Raw genomic sequence first — 25,501 nt, forward strand, 5'->3', positions numbered from 1 at the left:
AAAAAAGAATTTAATCACATGGCAAACTTTCCTGAATTGATTATTAACATGATTTACTAGTCTGTTGGGAGAATGCAGCTAGAAGAAAGGTACCAGCTCTGTAAGTATCCTCCTAGCGGAGTGCAAGGATTCTATGCTGATTGTAATTTATATGCATAGTCTCTGCCCAACAACAAATGTTTCTCAAAAGTCTATGCACAGTTGCTAACTAGTGTTACATGAACTTGATGGCAGAGTGAAGAGGACAGATTCCCAAAACAAACAAGAAAACCTAACACTAATATTCTGTTTTAAAATTTCTGAATTTTCATAGCTACTGAACAGCTGAAGCATATCAAAATGAACTTATGTAATAGCCTTTGCTGAAGCAAGAGGATTCTTCTCCATACCATTCCCCCCCAGCCCCCAAATGACTTAAAACTTTCTCAAGCTGTTTTAAATGTATAAAATAAAAAGTTCCAGCACATATACATGTAGATGCTCTTTATTTTCTGACAAGTTACATCACAAATAGTTTCCAGAAGTACAAGGTAAGGACACTTCTACAACAAAGCTCCCCAACGAGACAGCTGGAGAGCCATTAATATTGTCATTCAACAGTAATGAAGCATCATTAGATGTAGTTAATATAAAAATTAAACCTCAGATACTGGCTAGAAGTCATTACAGACACCACAGAAACTCTGAGATCTATTTTTTTTTCTTATTTAAGACATAACCAATTAAATCTCTGGTTATATAACTCAAAATAGTATATATTCTCTTATATTCTTCTTTTTCAGATTCTATGGAAAACAGTAGCAAGTTTCTATTCATTAACTAGATACGTGCCCAAGCGTACACTAAGTTAATAATGCAGAACAATGCCTTCAAATAATGTAAGAATATACATCAGTATTATAACCTGGAAGATATTTATTCTGAACTTCCTCGCAGGCAGGGGGATATGCCTATTTGACTTCATTACAGTCTGCCTGCCCTGCTGTACTGGGTCTCACTCAGCATGCCATGCTTCCTCCATCACGTTGCCCTTCACTTTCAAATACCTTCCTCACCGAGTTGCTTGGCCATCTGGAAAGAAAGAAGGGACATTTCCTGTACTCTCCTAAAAAAGTATAACTGGACTGGACCTCTGGGCAGGCTGCACTGTGGGGGTATGAAATAGGATGGCACACAAGCCAAGCGCAATCTTGTCCAGGTTATTATTCTATAACCATATCCAGGATGGGTATTCTGTATGAATTAAAGCTTGGGCAAAACCTCTTAATACCTGTTTCTTCTGTATTTAAGAGCTCAATTTCTTCAGCAATGTTTGAAACAGACTATGCTTTTGCTACACTTCTTAATGAACAGAAGGCACACCGTAAGGAGAGTTTATATACACCTTACGAAGGCTAATAAAAAAACAACAACATAGAAACACAAAGCAAAGAAACAAGAGGAGGAAATCAGGACAGATGAGGAATGACAAAGATTATTTACACTGGAAAAAATAAAGAGTACTTTTCATCATTGGCCTTATGAATTACTTTGACTGGGCTGTCAGATTTACTGTAGAAAATCACCACCCCAAAGGCAGAAAAAACATAATGGGCAACAAAGTATAATATGTGAAGTTGCGGACTGTGGTCACTCTCCTGTACTAGATGTCATTTTTTTCAACACGAAAGCACCAGTTCTCCCTGTAAGTGGCATTTGTATCTAGAGTGGGTTTTTTTTGTTTTTTTTTTTTTTAATTCTGTGTTCCTGAAACAACTCTGAAACATCCTACACCTTCCCTAAGCAATCTCAGAGACTCAGCAGTAGAAATGGTTTTCCAGGATGGTTTCTGAATAAGACTTTTTCTCCTTTTTCACATAAACAGATTGTCCTATTTCTTCTGGTCAAAGTGCCACTTTGTTCAGACCACTACCACAAATCTGCCTGATGTCTGGGAGTCTTTAGGAGTATTTCAGTATTTTGTCAGCAGGCTGGTTTTTCTGAAAAACACTCACTTTTACTGCATATAAAACATTCTTCAACTCTTTTGATAAACACAGAAGAGGAGTAAAAATACTGCTCTTCCAACTGCAGATTTCAAAAGGTATGCATTGGTATTGATGCATTCCTGTAAATCATGAGCAGGATACAACACAAAGTACAGAAAAACTCCCTCTTAAAACATGTCACAGAGCATTTAAAGCTATTTAATTGTGAAATACAGATATTAAGCAGGTACGCAGTTAATACAGGTAACGTCATGCAGCAAGGCTATATTGAGTGGGATTTTGAAGGAGTTGTCCTGAGTGTGCTATCACTGAATGTTTTGAATGATAGTATTCAATTGGCAGATAAGATAGAAAGGGCTGGAAGTACACTGGAGGACAGCAAGAGCATTCAACAGGTTTTTGATACACTAAAGACTTAATATGAAAAAAAACAGTGTAATTCAATAAGGATAAAATCAAAGTTCTGTGCTTGATATATATATGTATAGACATAGAGATGTATGTGTGTGCACATGTGCATGTGTGTCTATGTTATGCAGACACACATGCACTTTCCTTCCTTTCATAAGAAAAACCAATAGAACAGAGATACAATGGGCAGAGGTAGGCATAGTGGAAAGGAATAATCCTTTCCACTGCTGGCACTGAGAATATAAAGCACTTGATATACAGACAGGAAACTTAATTTAGACATTACCAAAAAAAACCCTTCAAAAACTAAAAAACATTATTTGAACAGCAAAAATAACAGCACTGGAACAGCCTGTCTATAGAAGCTGCAACATTAATCAGACTACAGGACAATTACAGGTATACTAGATATGGCCTCAAGGGAAGATGATGGCCCAAGAGCCTTGTCAAAGTCCTTTCCAGCCCTGCATTTCATTTATTCTTGATATATGTGCCCGTATGAAACCAATGCAGGGCGACAGGGGTAATCTTCTAGAGCACTCAGGCTTGACACAGTCTCCTCAACTGAAGCTAATGCCATAAAGCACAGATAGACCAGTCTAGATTGCAACTAGGGATCGTGCTTTTAACTCTTATGTACTATATGCAGTTCATCTACTTCCCATATTTTAATTGTAATGTTACTAAAATGCTTTAAACAATTCAAAAATCTTTTCTGCCAAATAAGCAACAGGTGTGATTACATCTCAAGCCACATCTTTGCACTGTTTTCTGATTAACTTCAGGAATGCCCAGTTATAGCAAAGCATATAAGATATTTCTGCCACCAAGAAACAAAGCAAGACCTGGATCAAGCCTAGTATGCAAGTACGATGATGAATTTACACACAGAAGTAGCCTGTGTGATTTAATGTTTAGAAGAGGACTACTTATATGATTAAGATTATCTAAAAGCCCAAATATGTTGTTGATCTGGAGGCTCAGAGGCAGCTTGCTTAAAATAAGTTAGTTTATTCTGAAAGAGAAGAGAGAAGAATGACTAGATATTTCCTTGAGAGATTCTGGATCACCAAGTGGAAGAAAGCAAGCTATGAAATGTAAGACATTTTATTTGATAAAAAACATACAAGAAAATTCTTAGCTTGATTATTAAGAGCTGAGAAAAGGCATTTCAACCTGAAAGAAACCTTTGTTTAAACTCAGTTTAAGAAAAATATAAGAAGGCAGGTCTCTTATTATCATAATTGATGTCCCAAATTCCTGCAATTATTTCAACTCCTTCCCAATATGGCTGATATTGAGAGAAGAAACTGTTCACCCCATCCAAGGAAAATTCTCATAAGCTGCTCCTCTATACTATCATCAAAATCCCTACACTTTAAGTTCCTGTTCTAACTTCTTATCCCATCAGAATTATTATCTTTCATATCTTACTTGACTCTTTTCAAAACCTTTACTAGTATTCCTCTCAAATACTTCTAATACTCAGCAGCTAAGTGGTATTTCTTGCTCGGCACTCAGTAAATTTCAGACTCATCCATACCCCCAGTGTTCTGTATAGCTCTAGTATTCCTTGTCTATCCCTTTTCGTATCCTCTGATCGACTCTGCAACAATTCATTCCTCATGCAAAACGCTTCTCACCTTCCATCATACACTTACACTTTGTTTAAAGGCATTTATCCTGATCTTACGCAGCACATGTTTCAGGCATTCTTTTCTGCAAGACTCCTTTCCCTTTACTTCTGAGGGTGATAAACTGTTAAAAATAAAACCCAGAGAGATAACAATAGAGTGCAAATATCTTATGACCTTTCATTATTGTAACCTTTATTTCTCTCTCAATCAATCATCAGACCTGTAGTACACTCTTTGGAGCACACATCTCCCCTTCTATTTTTCTGTGCAGCACCACACAGACAACTACTGGCAAACGATTATGATACCAAAAAACCTAAATCTGGGAATGGGAAAGAAAGGAATTTTGTTGTCATTATTAAAAGGATTAAAACAATAATATACAAGAGTGTGGTTATATTCAGTAACAGACAACATGCTTTCTACTTGAAGTTGTGTTGTCAGTGTTATCATAGGATCCGTTAACTACTACATCAAAGAATAAGTATCTGAGGGGCAACTCACTCAATTTAACCTGAGTGATATTCAGAACTGCTGTTCTACATAAAAGAATTTAAAGATATGTTTTCATCCCAAAACAGTATGAAAATTTGAAATTTCATTAAACATGTTCTGGTATTTTCAAATACTCCCAAAACGTCAGAAGCATTAAGAAACACTTAAAATATCACATCTTGTTAAGATTGTGTGTTTGCTTCTACTTTAACTTGCATTTCTCTGTTGCTTGATAAGGCCTGTCAGTTCCAGCCCTTTCTTTGACCGGCTCAGCTGACCCTTAATGTTCCATGCAAAGATACATACAAGTATAGTTTTTCAAGGATGTCAGTCTACAGGAAATAATAGAGACTAAAACCACAACTCTCATAAGGCACTGCCTCAAAACTGTAAGATAGTAGATGGAATTACAACTATTATTCTTAGCTAAACTGGAATTAATATTTCATTTTAATTCTCATGACTTGAAGGGACAGGATGAGCAGTCTTCTTTGGCAAAAACACTTGTCAGCTTCATGGGTTTTCTAGTAAACAAGAATGACAGACAGAATTTTTTCCCTATTGCCTTACCCTGAATATCATATATGCTTTATGAGGTCAAAACATTGCCTGTAGGCTATCTGAAAGCTCACTACTTATTGGTTTGTAGTTCTGAATACACAGTAGATGCTTTTTAACCAAAGGTACTTCTGTTTTTCACTGCTGAACTTAATTGTATTTACACAAGACATTCTGACTTCAGTAGTTGAAAAATAACCTATTTTTGGTGTGAAAGTAACCCCAGGGTAATGTTCATAATTCATATATTATATAAATATTTATACACATGCATAGGCAATATGGTATGACCATTTAAAGTATTAAATTTATTTACACAAACTGCTAACTGTATTACTGCTGAATGCAGGATCCAGGAGGGGATTATAATCCAAAACTTCAAATTCTGCACATGTTAAAACACTATCAATCCAAGGTCTGAAAGAACAATTTTCCTCCTTAAAATGGATCACCAACACCACAATATAATACTTGTACATCATCACAAAGGCTGTAAAAGCAGCTATCCCATCGTTCAATCTTCAGCAGTTAGCTTGGTCCATGTTCTTGTCACGGATATTACTGCCCATGTCCTACAATGATTTAGAAACATGCAGGCCTCCTCTATTTAAACCAGTATTTGTTAACATTCTGTAATTACGCTATGCTATGTTAATATATTTATGCTGGATGAGGAAAACAATTTGAGATTCAGGTTCCTAACTGGAAATCAATATAATCTCTAACTTGAGAAAACTAAATCAAAAGACTAGACAGAACATAGATAACCTATCATCAAGACTGTCATCTACGAGCTCTGAACTACCAATATTATATTTTAAGATCTATACATAATTATCTCTAACAGGTAAGAGAATCAAAATTAAGACAGCGCTTGCAGGATATGGCAACCTGGCTGAAATTGATATTCATTAGAGTACTCTTTGCATGAATAGGAGCATTTGGACTCTGTGGTCTTTATCAGAGCCCCAGCTGGTAATGGTTGAAGGTTAATGCCTTACCCCATTCTGTTCAATTTTCTGTCCTAATTAGCCCTCCAAATCTATAGCTGTGAGCACCAAGTGTCCGTGCTCAAAAGAAACTAATTAATGCTAGCAAATTAGATCAAGTCCAAAGATCCAACAGCCAAACTCTTAAATGCTCCTTGTTAATAGGAAGTGTAGTTGTCAATAACTGCTGTTGGTGGCTATAATGAGGCCTCTTTCTTTCACTGAAAGTGATTTCATTTCTCTTTGTCCTTGTAAAAGCTGTTCCATTCCCTAATAAAAAAAAAAAAAGCCACACAACTAAGTTGCAGTGGTAAAGCTAGCAGTCTGACCCATTTCTTGTGATCAGCTGGGTTGAAATGACATAGAAGAAAAACATATATATATAAAATAGGGCAAGTTCCCTCCCCAAACATTTTCTTGGAAGTCCTAACACTAGTTACGATACTTAAATTTCCATCACCAAGCACACAATATGGTCTTATATTTCTTTTCTATAAAATCTCCTAAATTAACTTAAGGTAGTTAATGCTGGAGGTATCATTAAAAAAAAAAAAAACACACAAGATCTAGATCTCATTTCTTCAAATTTTAATTTACATATAGCTGTTCTCTCTACCCAGTTTGTTGGAGCAAAGCTCAATATACCATAATCCCTCTAGAGACTGTATTAATTCACATAGTTAAATGTGATGAGAGTAAATGTTCATTGGAAGTATATAGAGATAAACCATTTTTCCAAAACAAAAGCTACTGTGCACAACAACATTATATAAAAATGCATCTCTCAGAAACACTAACCAAGGAAAAACATCTAGTAATTTATGACTAGTACTAGATTCAGCTGTACACTATCAAAACATCTAAAGTAATTTAAATAACGGACAACTGCACAACATGTACAACAGTAATCTCAATAGCTTCACACAGGGTCATGGTGCCACACCAAGCATGACTGTAAATGTATTTTAAGATACAGATAATAAATACAGCAGCAGAGGATCAAATTTCCCCCCTTCTCTACCTGCAGTTTTGTTGCTGGGTTGAAGTTACACTCCTGAATTATATTTACCCTCCTCACAAAAATTAAGTTGCAGGTAGTAAGGCAGGATTCTTTTTTCACCCTCAAAAAAAGGTTATGACAGTCTCAAAATCTATTGATTCCTCCAGTGTAGCCTCTCAGGCTTTGCATCAAACTGAACAATGTGTACAAGCAAATTTAAGAGGTTTTTGATTACAGCAGCTTAATAGAAAAGGTAACCAGAAGCTGTTAACTCACTGATTATCATCAGTTATCTTGATCTTTTTGCTTGGGTCAATTAGAAGATCATGATATTCCTGTACATTCCTAAAATATGCAAATTAAAAAAAATTGTAAAGACTGTACTTTGACCATGAGACAAAGTAGGTGAGCAAAATTCAGTTATGAATTGTGTTATTTAAATTTACTTCAAGCAAAAAGACTGATCAAAAATTTTTAAATGTGTGCTGTCACATAATTTCCCACCACTATTAGTCTTTGCATCTGCCAGCGTCAAACACAGAATCATGACTGTAGGTACCAAGAGGTAAATTTTTCCCAACATGATGCGAAGTTTTTCATCAACAAACAGAACCTGGCTGGTATTACAAAGGAAGCAAGCAATATTCACTCACAACTGAGTGACATCAAACTGAAATTTGCTAAGTATTTCACACATTTCCTTATCTGCATTTCTGATAAGAGTGCATAACAAAAATTTTTTTTTTTTTTTGAGGAAAAAATACCAAAAGCATTCTCGGGCATTTAAATGGGCAGCATCAAATGCAGTTCAATCACAGGAATTACTTTGTTTTTACAGGCCTTGATGTGTCAGGTGTAAGGGTCATGGTCTAGAGCAGGTGGCCCCTACAGGGACAGAAACAATGTCAGTGACAGGACTGTTGAGTAACTGCACATTATCGAAACTCTGGTTGACACTGGCCATGCTCTACTGTAGGGAAGCCTGCAGTAGTGTTGAATCCCATCATTTTCACTAAGTATCAACATAAGCCCTGAGGAGAAGAGGGCTAATGGAGAAACTGGAGGATGGGAGGAGGAAGACTGCTTGGAAATGTCCTTTTCCAGCCACACTTTCCAAACCCATCTTTTAAAGCACTGCCAAGTATCTTAAGAGTTTTTTTAGCCATGTGAACCCACAGTTGTTCTAATTATACACTTTGTATGGACAACAGAACCACCGTAACAGTTTGTTCCAGGGAAGGTCCTCAACTCAGCACAGGTGGACACGTCATCTTTCGTTTCCCTTCAATCCAAAGGAAAAAAAAACAACAACTTGTCTCTTTGGCCAAGCAAGTGGATTCCTCCCATGACAAATTTTAAATGAGAAACAATCACATTCTCATCTTCAAAGTCGCCAACAGGATCAGGTCTTCAAACATCCAAATTGTTTCCATTACTTCACTGACTTCCTAATAGCAAAAACATACCTTTATTTACCCTGTAAATTACATACAGCTCAGCTATATATTCAGCTAACTGAATCCTGGAAACTATACAAATGAGTTATAATTACAGATGTCATCTGCAAGTCATTCTTACTGGCTTTGAAAGGCCCAAACCCAGATCATGCATCAGTACTACACACCAGACTTTGAAAAAACAAAGCTGAGTGAGAGCTGAGTGCTAAAATCCCTTGTCACAAGAGCAAGACTCTTCTCCCAGCAAAACAGCTAGGGGTGTGAGGGGTGCCTTTGGGGGAGGGGAGGTGTTGCTTTAAAACACAACAAAGAAACAAAATGCAAAGCTTGATGACTAACTCAATGACCTAAGCACCTTCTTTTCTGGGATCTCAACTTCAGAGGGCTTCCTCAAAGCCAAAACGAATAACCTGTGAAAATCAGCTAGACATTTCTGATTTTGCTTTCCAAGCCAATAACCCAAATCACACTGAGCTGAGTGTACTATACTTAGGGTATAAAGTATTACCATTAGTATATTTCTGTTTAAGAGTCCTCTGCACCTAAATTTGTCAAGTTAAAAGTCTAAGAATCATTAACTCTGAACTGCAGAATATGTACTCTTGAGAAATGGAACAAACATTTCCACACGTATGATCAAGACAAAACAAAGCTCGCTTGCTCGCTCTCTCTCTCTCTTTTTTTTTTTTAAAGCAAGTGTTCCTGGTTTCAGAGCAGAGCGGAGTCATGGAAAACAGAGGGTGTGGTGACCAGTTGAAACTGCGTAAGTTATGGTAAGCTAAATATAACCCTTCCAATGAAAAATGCTAACTTCAGGTTTCTGAAATTTGCCATGACTTTACTTGAAGAAGTTTACTCAAATTTAAAATTTTGTAACTGGAAATTATGGCCAAAAACTTGAAAAGCTATTTAAAAGGAAAGCACTTCACTGAAGAAATCATTTTATAAAAGCAATGGATGAGTTAACAGCAGATAGCCACTCCTCTCTCACTTTGAAAGCACATATATTTTTGCATACCAAAGATGCACTGATACTGGAATATGTGAATTTAATATGATTTTGGATCAACTCATGTACTACTGGCTGTATAAATGCACTGAAAAATTACTGTATGACAATGGTTTCTCATGCTACTTAGGGAAGAAAATTTTCCTTATAATCCTCCTATCATAGCACACAATTACACACACATACATTTCATGGGTATTAAGATGGGTGTATTTTATCTAATGGTCATAGAAAACGCATCTGTGTCTTGCAGAAAGCACATTCACCCTTTAAACAATACTACTTTTATAGCAATTTTCACTAGAAAAGTGATTGAAAATTTTATACATGAAATTAATCCACAACTAAGATGTATTAAATTTTTGATAAACATGTAGCAGTCACTAGAACAATACTGTAACAATCTCAAAAAGAGGTAAAAGTAAATTCAAATAAAATGAAATATGACCAGGCACAAAGCTTCAATTGTTATAAAAAAATTACTGAATGGACACATTTTCATTTTTATTTCACTCTTAAGGTACTATGGCACCCTAACACATGAGCGCTGCAATGGGTCGCCCATTTAACTATGCTAGGGTAGTAGTATCACCTCTTGAGTTAACAAAACCTTTTTTTTTTTTTTTTTTTTTTTAAATCCTTGGCAGGGATTTTCCCCTGGATTCTCCTCCTGCACACATGCTGGACAGCCTGTCGCTACTTGGATTATTAGCTCTGATCAGCTCACAGCTCTAGGTGGTATAGCTGCAGGCTAAGGCAATGGACTGTATACAGATGGACCCCCGTGCTCATGCAGAGCACTACTGAATGTATATGGGCTCCCCATAGGGACAGATATGAACCTAGTGTGATCAAGTAAATTGTAAAGATCCATACTTGTAGAATAGCTTTGTTTCCTATGCTACCAGTGCATTCACCACAATTTCCTAAAGACAAAATGAAACAAAGGTATGTTAATAGAGGAGTTGTTCAAACAAAATCAATGTAAACCAGAAAAAAATCTTATATTGAGAGCAAGTTAAGTGAGTACCTATACCACTTAGTGTAAACAGCATAATTTCATACACATGTGCGCACTCTGTAGCACACAAACCAAATCTCAGGAGTTTTGATTACTTAATTATACAGCTTATGTTCATAGCTTATAATTGTTTATAGCATAAAGAGCACAGCCTATTTACTCTGATTAACACCCATCCCTGTGTATTAACAAGACAAATTTATTCCAGGAATAATTTCACAATGGATTTAAGAGATGATAAATTCTCCTGTTTTCAAAACTACTTAAGCTTGATTTCCCGTGCCTTGCTTTACCCCCAATGTATATTAAAAGGTGCATAACAAAATAACCAAACTGATGCTACTGCCTCTTTGTTAGCAGGGATATGAATTTGGGTCTTGTTCATCTATTTGATCATAAAAATTGCACAAGAAATATTCAATTTCCACCTCTAGGTTCCATGCAACTTCCACAAGCCTCATTTTTCAAAGGATGCACTCTATTCAGGAAAAAGAACTGAAATTATACTTTTGCCTAATAACACAAAGAAAATTAATTCTGATAGCATTTTGCTTTAAAATCTATGAAGGCAAAAAAATGGAGGAGCTGCAAGGGAACAGTCCACAACCCACTGCTCAAGAATCTCCAACACTGCTTGCTGCCACAGAAACTTAAGAAGCTGAAACCAAAGTCCTCTTCCTACATGGAGAAAGTTCAGGAGAAAAAAAAAAAAAAAAATCCCAGAAAAACAAACAAATAACCCCCTCCCCCAACTTTGGTCTATCCCCAAGGTTAAGAAAAGGAAGAAAAACCTATACAAATAGCACTTATTCAAAATACTTTTAACTTACATTCCTCTTTCAATAGATCACATTACCATAACAGCTTTTTTTCATTTTTCCCCAACAGGAATAGAGTTCAAAGTAAAAACTGTTCAATTACAAAAACAAATGAAAACCACTACATGTTAAATCCTTCTGACAGCACTGGAAGTTACCCATCATCTGATCCCATTTCCTTTTGGCAGATATTCCCAAATCTTTCCCCACTCACACACTGCAAAATTCCTATAGCACTGCTCCATTTTGTCTTTTGGCAATTACTGTAAACCCCTAAAAAACAGCTGCTTGAAAATGTGCTGGTACATTTTAGCTAAATTTGACCCTGAAATATTTGTCACTCAAGCGACAGGCTCACACTTTCTTCTATGATCTACCTGTCGGGGATCATGAAACCCCATGAAATCAGCCTGAAATTCTCATTGTGACTTTTTGCAGCAGTGGTTCTCCAATAATTCTGTTTTCTTACCTTGGTTTCTGCAATATTAGTTGTGAATGCCTTACAAGATTGTTTTCTGAAATTGTCTATTGCTCTTCTCAGATTTTTTTTTATTGCTTAGGTATCTCATCTCAATCAGACTGAGCCACCTCTCCATGTAACTTACTCACAAGTGTTCAATGACCTTTCCCTAACTTTCTAGGGCCTAACATCCTCCTCCTGCAGCACACCTTCTTTGAATCTCTTTCCAGTGGTCCTTTCTGTTTTAGGATCTAGATGCCAAGTAGCAAGCACCCGCTATTGAAAGCATGCCACTTGTATGATGCACATGACGTACATTCGGACAACTCTAGAGCTCAGTTTCTTCCTCCCACTCTTACATTCTTTTTACAGCAACATTCTTGGCTAACCCGGGTGTGTAAGTAGTTCTATCTTTCTAGTACTCCAAAAAAGTTCCAAATTCCTTCCAGGAATATATGAATAGTAGAGTACCAGTAGTAAGCGTTGATATTCCACTTTAAAGGGCTATTCGTCCAGTACCCTTCAAAAGAAAATGAAAACATGCAAAAGCAGATACATCAACCTATTTCAACTTCTGTCTAACAGAGCAGTCATTAAAATATTGGGGGATGGGGAAGGAAGCAGCTAGCAGGAAATATTTAAATAAACTTGTTATTTATAAGGATGGTAGGAGGCCCTTTCTGAAGGCTCACATGAGGCAATTCCATTTTTATAAGTACCAAACAGTACTTACAGGAACATAACTCTCATCTTGTTCTGCCATCACATATTCCAGACAGAGATGTGAAAAATTTTCCAATCAATCATACTAAATTCCACAGCTCTCGAGTACAAGTTATGTTGGAAAATAGTCCACATCACAAAGCAGCCAAAGCCAACGTGACAGTTTTATATGCTGCTTTCACGGTGAATGGGTAAGATGCAGATCATACATATTAATTCTCTGACTACTTGACTTCAAAAAAAAGGATTACATTCAGAACACAGAAGTGAATACATCTGATCTCTGATGAATATTTGAATCTTACCTTGCACTTTATTTGAACACAGTTCCTTGGCCCTTTCTCTCATTATTTGTGGAATCAAAACATCTTTTTCTACATGTCTCAGCTTAGAATTCTCTGTAAGAGAGCAAAAAAGTTTTTTTTCTATACATCAGGTAAGTCAATCTACAGAAATAACATAACACTGTTTATAGAAGACATACTATATCTGTAACAAACTAGAACATACTGTGGAAGCTCCACACACGGATCAAAAGGCAGGAAAGTCCAAGATTTAAAATTGCTCAGATACTAATATGAACTTTATCCTGAATATTCCTTTTCTGCTCATCAATGTGCACGATAAACCAAAAACAATGGAAAAGATTCTGGTGGCACATTCTAATTTCCATCTTACTAAAACATGGTCTGGATACAACCTGCACAGAAATTGAGAATTACATTGTAATTCAGGATACTAATATTTTTGTATTTATATTGTCTTTAAGTACAAACTATGGCTCTTTTATTCACTATCACAAAGCTGAGAAATATAACACATATTAGAGCACAACCTGAAATTTTTATTACTATGTGGAAGCCTTAAGTTCTTTTTTTTTTAAAAAAAGCACATACACCCACACCGTAGGTAGCTGCTTAAATACACAGTCTGGGAGTTTCTTCACTGAGAAATTAAACTTAACAAGAACAAATGCTACTGCCTGAATTCTACACTTAAAGTACTGGTGCAGTTTTCATTCAGTTCTCTCACAACAGAACTCAGTCCTCAGAGCACAGTTAGTGGTTTTTGATATAGTTAAATATCATGGACCACTTGGAAAAAAGTATTGCATTTTGAAATCCACTCCCTTCAAAATCAAAAAACATCAGAATTCATCAAGCACAGCTTTATTTCCTCACTTTTGAGTTAAAAAACATTTAATGGATATTTGTTCAAAATATTTTATAGTCTTATACAGTTATACTAAATATCTCAGTTTCCTCCTCAAACATACTATTTAGCCTTTAACATTGAGGTTATCCTTCAACATAGCATCAGCTGTGATGCTCAGCTTACCAAAACTCTACACTGTCAGACATGCTATTACTTTGAGTGACAATTATCTCATTTAAAATTTCATATTTAAAAAAAACTAAATTAAATGAAGAAAATTAAATGTGATGTACCAAAGGTAAGGAAGCTTGAACAAAATCTAGGGTACCTCGCTGTTTCAAGTGTTACTTATTTTTCAGAGTACCTGCAGTTACTTCTAGATCAAAAGACAATGCAGAGACTAACATTTCTCTCTAGTCAGTCCTAGCTCACCGTCTTTTAAAATTTGCTCAGGCTGTGGTGTTAGACAATATTGAATCTGTGTTATTACTACAGGAATCTGGTAACAAAACAGAAGATTATAATGAGCAATATACAGAATCAGAACTAAAGACTCATCTTTCTCATCAGAAATCTCTTATTTGGAATTTCTACAGCAAAAGAAAGAAGACGAAAATATCTTCTGTGAACACAACAAAAATACCAAACACAAATAGCTCAAGACTTAGATTTGCTTTTATGCTCTAATTTTCATGACTGAGATAATACATTTACAGATAAATATTGTTCATTTTAGTTTTCTTCAGAATATCAGTACAATTACTGTACAGAGAATATTTATTGTTATAGACAGCACAAAGCAGTCAATTTTTTTTAAGCAGGTTCCAAAAAAGCAGGACAAATCCATTCAGCTGAATGACATGGCAAAAAACAGCACCAGAAAGCTATACTACTCAACTCCACCTTCAGCAACTTTAATCAAAACAAGCTGGCACTACTGCAGTACTGGCCTCCCCCAGTCCCTGTGATGCTTTTTGCCCTCTGCCCATACAGATATGTTCTGCAGCCCTGTGATGAACTCCCCCCTGTGGTGAACTAGAAAGGGGGAAGCTAATTTGGTTTAAAGGCAAATACATTTTTTGGCAGGCAATTTTTCAGCAAGATAAATTCTCCAATGCAGTTCACTATATAACTCATAAACGGCCCAAGAGAGGGAACTGTGTGAGGCTAGGAACAAGCAGAGGGAAGACCATGACTTTCATCAACAACACTGGCTTAGACATGCTCGAAACATAGCCTAAGCCTCCCCCCCCCCAACAAGTGCTCAGGGTAGGCAAAGACTAAGCTGATCTATGGGTCCGGATACAGGTAAACAAGAAAGTTGATAGCTGCCACCAAAGGGAAGATCTAGAAGCACCCCACTGCCCTCACCCACCCCAATCATATCAGCACTAGTACCAGTTTAACCAGTTCAAGGCAGAAAACTAACTCAAATACATACAAAAAATGTTTCTCAGATGGTCTACACTTTAAAGTAACCTGATCTAATTATCAGAGTTCTAATAATTACTTCACTTAGTTAAGAAATGAAGAAATACTTACGCTTCAGTATCTACTGAAGTTAATGGTTAATACTTAACCATCAGTATCTAACTGAGCAGTTTAGCTAACAGATGGAGGAACATTAAATCCTACTTGGACTACAATAGTGTTATCTGCTGCTCAGTCCAGAAGTCAGTGTAGATGTTATTATGACAATTGTGTCTCCAAATTTAAGCTCCAGTTACAAGAAAGCACCTTGCCTAGCATAATGTGGCATACTTCCCTGCCTCAAAAAATCACCGTAAGAAAATGCTGGATGCAAGTGATGGTACTGAAGAAATATACATGCAAAACTTGATTAACTGAAGAAGTATATTTCACACTGACTTCAGATATGATTAAAAAAAAAGTCCCAAGCACACTACTTTTTGTCAATACATCTGATATGCCACAGAAACTCCAAATTGAAGTTATCAAACTGCAATGTAACACCTCATTAAGATCAGATTTTCTTTGTATTAAATAATCCAAAAGTGGAGTCCTCTGCAGCAAGAGGTCTTTGCATAGTTGGAAAACGTAGCAGATTGTACAGAAACCAATCAGGGCCTGGGAAGAGTAGCTGGATTTCCCCTGTTGGCACAGGCCGCTAGAAGTAACCACAGTTCCCACAATAGCAAAGGCACCGGACTCCAAAGCAAAGAACTTCAAGAGAATAAGCAAACAGAAGGCAAACGAAGGCTAAAAAGGAAACAGGACAAAGGCTTCCTCCAAATAAAGAGAAGATCTGTTAACCCCGAGCAGTCAAAGAATTACAGAGTTTTGGGTTTGCTCTGGTTAAGTACCCTATTTTCCTTTAGATTATTCAAAATAAGAGGCACATAAGAGACTGACAGCAATAATTAGTCATACTGATGCTATCACCAGCTCAAGAGGGACCACAACACACCTGTGCTCCAGGGAAACTCCTTCTTTTTAGTCCCATGTTATCACACCTGCAGAGGTTGAAATGAAAATGCAGGAAGGAGAGGGCACATCAAAACATAGGGCAGTGTCCAGTAAGAACAGTCAAGAGAGCTACAACAGTAATTCAAAGGTAACTTATAGAGGAAGCAACAATAACGTAATAAAGAACATTTATGATCTTCACCTACAGTTTTCCATAAAACTACCAGCTAGACATTATAAGACGATTTGAATTGTTTGTATTTTTCATGGCTTTAAAACTGATACTTATCAACAGTTTTATGCATCTGGATGCAACCACCTCTCCAAACAGCTCAAATGTTCAGTTTGGGAAATATTATATCTACTGATGAATTTGAATTGTAGTGTCCAAAAGTATTTTAATATTCTTTCTCGCTTTTAAACTACTGTTTTACACTTAAATAGTACTTTTTGTTCTAGGATCTTAAACCAATTTAGTGAAGTTGGTACCCCTAGCACCTGTGCAAAAATATTAAAGAAAAACAAGGAACAAATATTAACTGCAGCTAGAGGAATATGCTTGCATGTGGAGCATTTCTTATGGCAATGTACAAGCATTTGGAAAAAGATCATCATCAGTCCAACCTAATCAGCTCTGCAGTAACATCACATGGCAAGAACTTCCAAATAAAGAGCACCTCAGAAGCGAGACTTCATCACAAAACATGAGACAGCCAGCCTTGATGTGAAACCACCAATTCCTTTTGTCTTTTCAACAGTGTCACAACTTCCTGAATAATATTTTTTTTCTCTTTTAAAAGTTCACTATTCTGCACTAAGAAAGATGTTTCTTATTCTAATACCAGATTTGCTGCAGATCAGTCCCTACAGAAGCTGCATTACAACACTGCTGCTTTGCCAACTGTTTTATTTTCTTTTGAAAACATCTACAAAATTAATTATCCCTACAAAATATTTGGAAAATATTCCACATGCAAGAAGTCTGTTTTCCTACAGTTTACCTTTCTCATTTGAAATGTGATATCTCTGGTTGCCATCTCCATCTACTTTGTCTGGTCTTCTGGAGAGGCTATTTGAGATGACCATGGCTTTTGGTTACAAAGTGGGCTAACACACCACCTCTCTCAGTGTCCAGCAGGCCAAACAAATGTTAGCAGCAGCTCTTCCTCCTCCCCTCCACAGCCATACTTTGGGCATGCTTATTAGAGTAACTTATGTGTTTTTAAGATGCTACTTTTATCTTGCATTCTGTTATAATTTGCTAGTACCATCAAAAGTTACAAGGGACAGACCGATGAAAATAAGCTAATTGAGTAAAAGGATGCTTCTTTTGGAAAAATCAGACTAAATACAATTAACAGTAACATTTAAGTATTTGTACAAACATACACAGAAGCCAGAATTTAAAACCAAATGCAGTCTTGCAGGTGTTAAAGCATCAAAGTCACTGGCTCCTAGAAATGCAAATAAGAAATGAGCCAAGGAATCAGTGCGGTAAAACTACTGAATGTTTCCTGAAGACAGAAAGAGATCAGGACATTCCAGAATATTGTCATTCCTTGTGGAGATGAGCAACAGAAGAGACGATAAAGAACAGGTCAAAGGTATAAACTGATAGTTACCAGAGTAAAAGAGTGAAGGGGAGAAAAATTACAAATAAAGTGAGTGCCTCCATGAAAAAGAAACTGTTTTCCATACCACTGCAGCCCAGTGTAGTAATTTATCTCTCTTTCTGTTATTTCTTTGAACTGGGACTTTCTTCTATTCAGCAAAACATTAAAAACGCTTTTTAATTTTTTTATATACAAATAAAATCTGTGGGTTTTGGTAAATCTCAATGCCTGAAACGGTTCTCTGGTTGAATACAATATGTAGGGCACAAAACTACAATTGTAATAGTTTTCTGTGGTTGATTAAAACCCTCAGCTGCAAAAACTATTTATTGCCTTGGAAAGCCAAGGACCACAGCCCTGGTTTAACGGTTTTCATTATTTTTGTAAAAATGGAAAAAAAAATCAGGAAATACATGCATCAAATAGGACCACTAGAACAGAATATATAACAAAGGAGACTACTGGAACACTGTCCTTGCTTCCTACCTACCTCCTAACCACAGAACCCAAGACGACCTTGAGAAAAGAGGACCACATGTAGATCTATGCAGTAGACAGCAGGCCTTTAAGGAGACAAGAGGAGGATGAAACAGAAAGCTGCTTTATAGATCCAATAATTAAAGGGTCTGTACCAGCTTGTCATATTAATTAGATGACTATTACAAAAAGAGGATACCAAGGTGAAAGTTTTGCTAGAACAGTGTCCTGAGAAAAGTCACATTATTTCCCCTCCCCACTTAACAGAGTTGTCACTGACCTTATTCACTCTTTTGTCACTACATCCTGCTGGTAGTTTATGGCTCTGCTCTCATCTCTCACACCGACTTCAGGTAGCAGGGAAACAGATAACCCAGAAGAATTGAGATAAATAAGCATGGAGAAAATCTGGACTGGAATCCTTGGAAATACATTCTGCTGACAACTGAATAGCCCTGCTTAATAAGAAGAGATCCCAGGAGCTACTTTTTAAGTGAAAGTTATTCATTTCAGGAACCAAGGCTGCAGCTTGCCAAATACTTTCAGCTGCCACACAACACCCAACTACTAAAAGCAGCAGTTCCACAGTTGACTATCTTCCTCCCTGCACCAGCTAGTTCCTACCACCATGCTGCCTAATCCCATGTTTCAGCGCAAATGTTTGCAAACCAATGCAATTCGAGAACTGATATGGATGGAAGCTAACAGGACAAAGGGAGGAGGGGAAGGAAGAAAAAAAGGCTACTTCTCAGCTGGATCAGCTGAGAAACCGATTCATTTTATGGCTCCTCAACTCTGCACTGTGGGTGGTATTGCTGCTTTCAATTCTGCTTACACAATTTAAGGCACTCCTCAAATTGCAGCCATAAGCACTATGAATTTCTCCTCCTCCCCAATCTTCTGTTTTGCTAAATAAAAGTAGAAAAATACAGATTTGTCTACACAGACATTTACAGAACCCTCATACCTTTAGCATCCAAATGGAAGCGAGTTAAGAAATTCCAGCAACACTGTTTTTGGTACAGGCAATTCTTATTAAACAACTTGTAATCTGGATTTTCTTAGTACATTTTATCTATCCCTACTAAAATAAAGACCAAAATAGTACCTTAAACATTTCAGATGTTTCATTAAGCAACACGGGATAAATGAAGAACAGGGAAAGTTTTAATGAACACTAGATTTTAATATTTACACTATCATCTGTTATAATATTTCACCTCTAAGTCCCAGTTATATCAATCTTTGTATTTCAGCTATGTTATTTACAAGCAAAAATGCTATAGCGAGAGTTCAATTGAGATGCAAGAATCAAAGTTAATGATGTAACACTCTTCAAAATATTAGAATTTTAAAACCTAAGCCTTGGTTCAGAAATGTCATGGCATAAAGGTGATTTAAAAAAAAAAAAAAGTTACCATTCTTTTTTCCTACCAGCTGGCATCTAAGGCAAGCAGTTGTGAGAGAATGGTTACAATAGAAAAGGCATCTCAGAAAACTAAGAAATAGAACTTGAAAAGTATTAATGAAAATTTCAGCAGCCAAAATAAAAGAAATAGAGTTATTACAGGTAAGGGAAGAAAAGAAAACAAAACACACACAGAATTCCCATTCTTTAATTTCCTCTGTGTTTAAAGAAAATATCATTCTACAAAGCTGTAACACATTTCTTTTCCTGGAAAGGAAGATCTTGCCTTCATCTGTGACCATTCAACTTCCTTAAGTTTACCAGGCATTCTCTCCTTTTTTCCATATGCAGATATATAGTATAAACATTTAAAGTTGTTAGGATGGGATAGACAACGAATAATAACTTTATAGCTTTAAGTTACATAAGTGCATTAGATTCGGAAATTTTTCTACTTTTCATATCACTTAAAAATTATTTCTGTGTGTAAATCCACTCCATTTCATCCCGAAGTTTTGTTTTAAAACACTCTGCTGTGATATAATTACAAAACTCCTTGAAAAGTATAGTTTTATTAGTAACAGAAACAGCAATACAGTGTTAATTGCAGGCTTACTGGCAAACATTTCTTTCATAATCAGACTATTGGCTCTAAAGGCTCTATTTTAGTATTCTTGTAAAAGTGTTTTGAATGAGCAAAGGTAATTGTATGCTACTATTCCTCCAGGAAAAAAGACATTTAACCCAAAATTCTGATCTTCTTTATTCTGCCTAGTTTATCCACTTAGTATTGATAAAAATGTTACCAACCTTACATTAATTAATGCTAATTCATATATGCACATGAATTTAAAAATATTTACCAAAAAATAGTTTCCATCATTGAATATTTTGTCAACTACTTAAAACCTCTTTTCTAAAATACTAAATCACACATCAAATCAAATGTATTTAGGGAGAAACCCATTCAAGTCATGTGAGGGGAAAAAAAACAGATGTTTCTAAAATTGAAGACTTTCCTACAACTGTAATTAAAAATAATGCATATCTGAATGCTTCTTAAGATCTAATACTTTAAGTACCCAATCCTGTAAACAGTGATGGGCTCCTGTGCCCCTACTGCCAAGAAGTTCAATGGGGCCAGAGAGACAAGTAGTTTCAGCATACTGGTTTCTAACCTCAGTCCCACAAAAACAAAGGTAATGGGTGCTATCAGTTAAAAACATCCAACGTGAACTTACTGATGACAGACCAGGACCAAACATCTGCATGTGAAACGCTACTGAGCTTGGTAACTTCATTTGCACATAGGTGTTAAATTATAAAAGGACAACATAAAAAGCAGTATAATCCAAGTGACATAACATACGTGACATTCTGAAATCCTAATTCAGAAACAAAAGAGGCTGATCAGTGCAGTTTCTCTATGCAGCAATAATTTTTTTTAATTTAAATATATGACTAAATATATTTTGTATTTAAAAAGTTACAGATTTTGAGATTTTTCTATCCAATATATCATTTTAAATTAAGATGGAGTACAGGGATGACAACACCAGGGAAAATTTCCAAAGCTTTAACTTCTCACCATTCCATCATCACCTCAAAGTCAATTTTCACCTTTTTCGCTGGCTGAATTTGTTATCTTACATTTTGCTTTGGGGCTCATGTGTTCTTGAAATATGGCAGTACTGGATTACAAGAATACCGACAAGCTTGTTTGCTAAAAATTAACAATGGCTATATTACAGCAAGTCTGTAATATCTAGAAAGAAAAGGAAAAGCTGACCAGGCAGAGCATCCATGTTTGTTAATTACACGTGCATTGATTCTGCCTCTATATCTACTGAATAGTAAGCCAATACATAATAGTAACTTCAGCCAAGCCTGAAGTTACTTCTGAAAATCTCTGACACAGGTAGATTTTTACACTTTCAATCACACAGCAAAGCCACTTACAGGGCCTAAAGGACTAACTACAGACCAGGGCTTAATACTTGCTACTGAAAACAATGCGGGTTCATTAAAACCTAGCCTAAACTACTGTTCAGGTATGACAGACCTGCCAGTTACAGAAAACTTAGGTTATGAGCAACCTAGAAGGGGAAAACCAAACAAACAAAAAACCCCAAATCCCTTCTGACAATTATTGATGAGGCTTATGGACCTCATTCACCTACAACTTCTGCACCTATGGTTTTAATCAGCAATCAGCACATACAATACAAACAAATGAAGGCCTAAAAATCTTGGATATGATCAGAACATACCAGTAATAATTCCACCTTTCAAAAGTTACAGGGAATGAGGTGTTCTGGCACAGAAAAAGGTTGAAAGCCTTTGGGTTGCATTAACACAAGGACTGCAGAGATTATTCTGGATTTTTAACTCTAATGAATCCTTTCAGACTCTTTAGTATTCTAAAATTCTTCAGAGCATCCCAATATACGACTTTTTTTTTTTTTTTTTTTTAACCTCTTTTTCCCAGAGCAGTTCTCTAAAATATGCTGTCAAGCAATTTCAGGAAATCACAATGATCCTTTCCCTTCAGGTTCCCAATACAGACCAAAGACACTAAGAGTATCACAAAGGTCATTCTGATCCAATTCTCTTCTTGACGGTGGCATATTAAGTTCTTAGTTGCCAGTGTTATCTAAGAGCAGCTAAATTAAAAGGTTAGACCATTCTTTCTTTTATTTATATATTTTTCCCCTTTAAGCTCAACACTATTATATCTGCCTAACATTATTTTTCTCTTTCCTATCTCTTCCAGCTGTAGAATAACTTCCTTTAGTATACTCTTCCAATCCTGTCTTACTGCCCATGCCATTTCAACCCAAGTCACGCCCAAGTCCAACTGGGTGCAAGCCTAATTCTCTCCTTTCACTGATGTACTGCTGTATTTAACTACCTAGATTTCCACACAACCACAAGACAGTCAGAAACAGGCATTTTAAGTAGCTTAAGAAAAGGACTATGAAATAAGCCTTCAACCCCTTTGTTTTTTAGATTCCTAAAGACGGCCGGGGAAGGTGCCAAAACCTGTACGGTGTATTTAAATTAGTCAATAACCTTACTTTTCTCTTTAAGCTTTCATGAATCTTTGAAAAGGGATCCATACATCACCATCTGTAAATAACAGCTGTAACCAAATGCATATTAAAAGGGAAATGAGCTTTCTAAAAACCCATTACCTCTACCACTGCACCCAGCATTCTACAAAGAAAGTTTTGGAAGTGCTGCATACACAGAACAATTTCAGTGCTGGACTACAGCGCATTCATTATTAAGACAGATAAAACAAAACAGCATAACATCAAGTTTTGTCAAAGGACTTATCTATCAATTCATATACTGGATGCAATCACCTAATAACACGGCCACAGTTCTTTCCCTATCTGTGCCACAGAGACTCCTCCCACACAAATCATGTTGTAATTCACAGCTTGCACAGCCTGAGCTTCAGAGGGTTCCTTGATCTTCACTCCCTGTTGCCCAGCAAAGCCACGAGAATATCTGTGGCCACAAACTGAAGCATCAGCCACGGTAACAGAATCACAGAATCGCTGAGGTTGGAAGGGACCTCTGGAGATCATCTAGTCCAACCCCCCTGCTCAAGCAGGGTCACCTAGAGCACATTGCACAGGATTGTATCCAGGCGCATTTTGAATATCTCCAGAGAAGGAGACTCCACCACCTCTCGGGGCAACCTGTTCCAGTGCTCTGTCACCCTCACAGTGAAAAAGTATTTCCTCATGTTCAGATGGAAGTGTCTGTGTTTCAGTTTGTGCCCATTGCCTCGCGTCCTGTCGCTTGGCACCACTGAAAAGAGTCTGGTCCCATCCTCTTGACACCCTCCCTTCAGATACTTGTACACGTTGATAAGATCTCCTCTCAATTTACTAAACAGTGATTCTCCCTCTTTTTTCTCATATGTGAGCCAAGAAACAGTTAACAATGATGACATTTAAAACTACCACACCAGGGTATCTGAGTTAACACCTTACTGATATGAGCAGGGCAGCTCACACCTCTCACAGCTATTGTTCCAGTTTCTCTATGAACTCACTTAGACATCTCTGCTTTCAGTTTACATTCTGGTTTTCATCAGAGCCATAACAGCCAGGGACTGATGGGGGGGCAGGAAGAAGGTAAGCTAAGATATTGGATAACAAGGTAGCAGATTTAGATAGATGTCAGTAAGCAATGCTACTGCTTTGCAGATGACTCTGAGCACTGGTGTCACATAGCATACACCCGAAGTACATCCTCAGCAGCTCTATCACAGCTAAAACACAAGTACAACATGGATTAGGAGGGACAAGTAATATCATGACAGCCATAAATGGGGAAGCAGAACACCGCTTTTGGAGTCACGCTTTCTGCTATATGCTAAAGGTGAAATAGCTTGAATTAAGCTAGCGTAACTACTACCAACTTTTCCCAAAGGAGAACTGGGAGCAAAATTATGCTGTGGATGAACAACCACCAGCTGAAATCCAGCGATAAGTTTTACAACAATTTCTTAATTTATTAAAAAAAAAATAACCTTAGACGATGCTTCGGTAAAACCAAAGCTTGATTACTGCGTTCATATCTTATTTGTAGGGCCGAGAAAGCCGAGGCTCGAGCCAGGTTCCCATCAGGCACCGAGCACTCGGCACCGGCCGGCGCACCCAGCTCGGGAGGAGCAAGGCCGCAGGCCGCGCCGCCGTTAGCCACCGTCTACCACCGGGGCCCCAACACGCTGCGCCGCCCGAGCGACGCCGGCCCCTGGCTGGGGCTTACCCCGCCGCAGCACCGGCCTTTCAACCCGCCCCCTTGGCGAGCAGCGCCTGCCTCCGGAGCGGGGCGGCCCCGAGGGGGACGAGGCGCCGCGCGCGGGGCCCCCCGCAGTCGGGGCGGGGCGGAGCTGCGCCATCGCCCGGCTGCCCGGCGGCGACGGGCCCTCCGGGGTGACCTTTCTCGGCACCTCCGCGGTGCCGCCGCTCTGTCCTCGCCCCCTCTCCGGGACGGCGTGTGCCGGGGGCCGGCAGGCACCCGCGGGCATTCCCCACGGGAAGCCCTGGCGAGGCGGCGGCGGCTGCGCAGGCGGCGGCGGGGGCGCGCCCGCCCGCTCCCCGAGCCCGGCGGCGGGGGGGAGGGGAGGGGAGGCGGGGGGGTGGCTCCGCCGCGGCCCCCTCCCACTCGCCGCACGTGGAGCCCCCGCGCTCGCTGGCGGGCGGCGGCGGCCGCCCCTACCTGCTGTGCCGGGGGCAGGCTCCATCTGCGGCTCCACGCCACGGCGGCAGCTGCGCACACCGCGGAGCCAGCCCCGGCCTCCCCACGCGCAGGCGCGGCGCGGCACCGCGCGGCCGAGACCGCCCCTCCCCCTCGCCCGCGCCGCGCCGGGAGGGCGAAGGAAGGCGAAGCCAGGCGGGCGCATGCGCGGGCACGCCGCGCGGGCCGGGTGGGGGCCCAGGCGCATGCGCTGTTGGGCGGGCTGGGCAGGCGGGCGGCTGTTGGCCGTTGGGTCGCGGTGTGCGCCGGGCCGCAAGTGCTGGAGCAGCGCGCAGTGACTGCGGCTGAGGTGGCGCTGGTGGGGTCGGTCCCTGGGCACCACTGAGGAGTCCCCACGGCTCTGGGTGGAGGTGGCACCAGCTCCTGAAGCCCCAGGCAAAGGCCTCTGCTGGCCCGGGGTGATGAAGCCTCTGGCCCAGGGAGCCCTAGGTGGCTCGAGGCTTCTGTAGCAGTGGTCTTGAAGGAGAAGATGAGAGCAATAATAGTGGCCATTTTTATTGGTTAGTTGGGTTATTTCCTTCAAAAAATGAGTTCCTGGTGTCTGGGCAAGAGTCCCTGTTTGCTGTCTCTATGTA

The 25,501-nt window shown here is 38.6% G+C and overlaps 1 protein-coding gene across 1 annotated transcript in view; it reads right to left on the bottom strand.

The window, feature by feature from the left end:
* CMC1 (C-X9-C motif containing 1) overlaps positions 1-25,009 on the bottom strand; it is a 45,808-nt gene extending 20,799 nt beyond the window's left edge. The window contains exons 1-2 of the mRNA XM_067291486.1: positions 24,888-25,009; positions 12,872-12,964 (exon numbers count right to left, since the gene is read on the bottom strand). Of these exons, the coding sequence (XP_067147587.1) occupies positions 12,872-12,964; positions 24,888-24,912 (118 nt within the window). The 5' untranslated portion in view covers positions 24,913-25,009. The remainder of the gene's footprint in view (positions 1-12,871; positions 12,965-24,887) is intronic.
* Between the last annotated feature and the right edge of the window lie 492 nt (positions 25,010-25,501).

The sequence above is a fragment of the Apteryx mantelli genome, chromosome 2 (assembly GCF_036417845.1).
Source record: "Apteryx mantelli isolate bAptMan1 chromosome 2, bAptMan1.hap1, whole genome shotgun sequence".
Taxonomy (NCBI): domain Eukaryota; kingdom Metazoa; phylum Chordata; class Aves; order Apterygiformes; family Apterygidae; genus Apteryx; species Apteryx mantelli.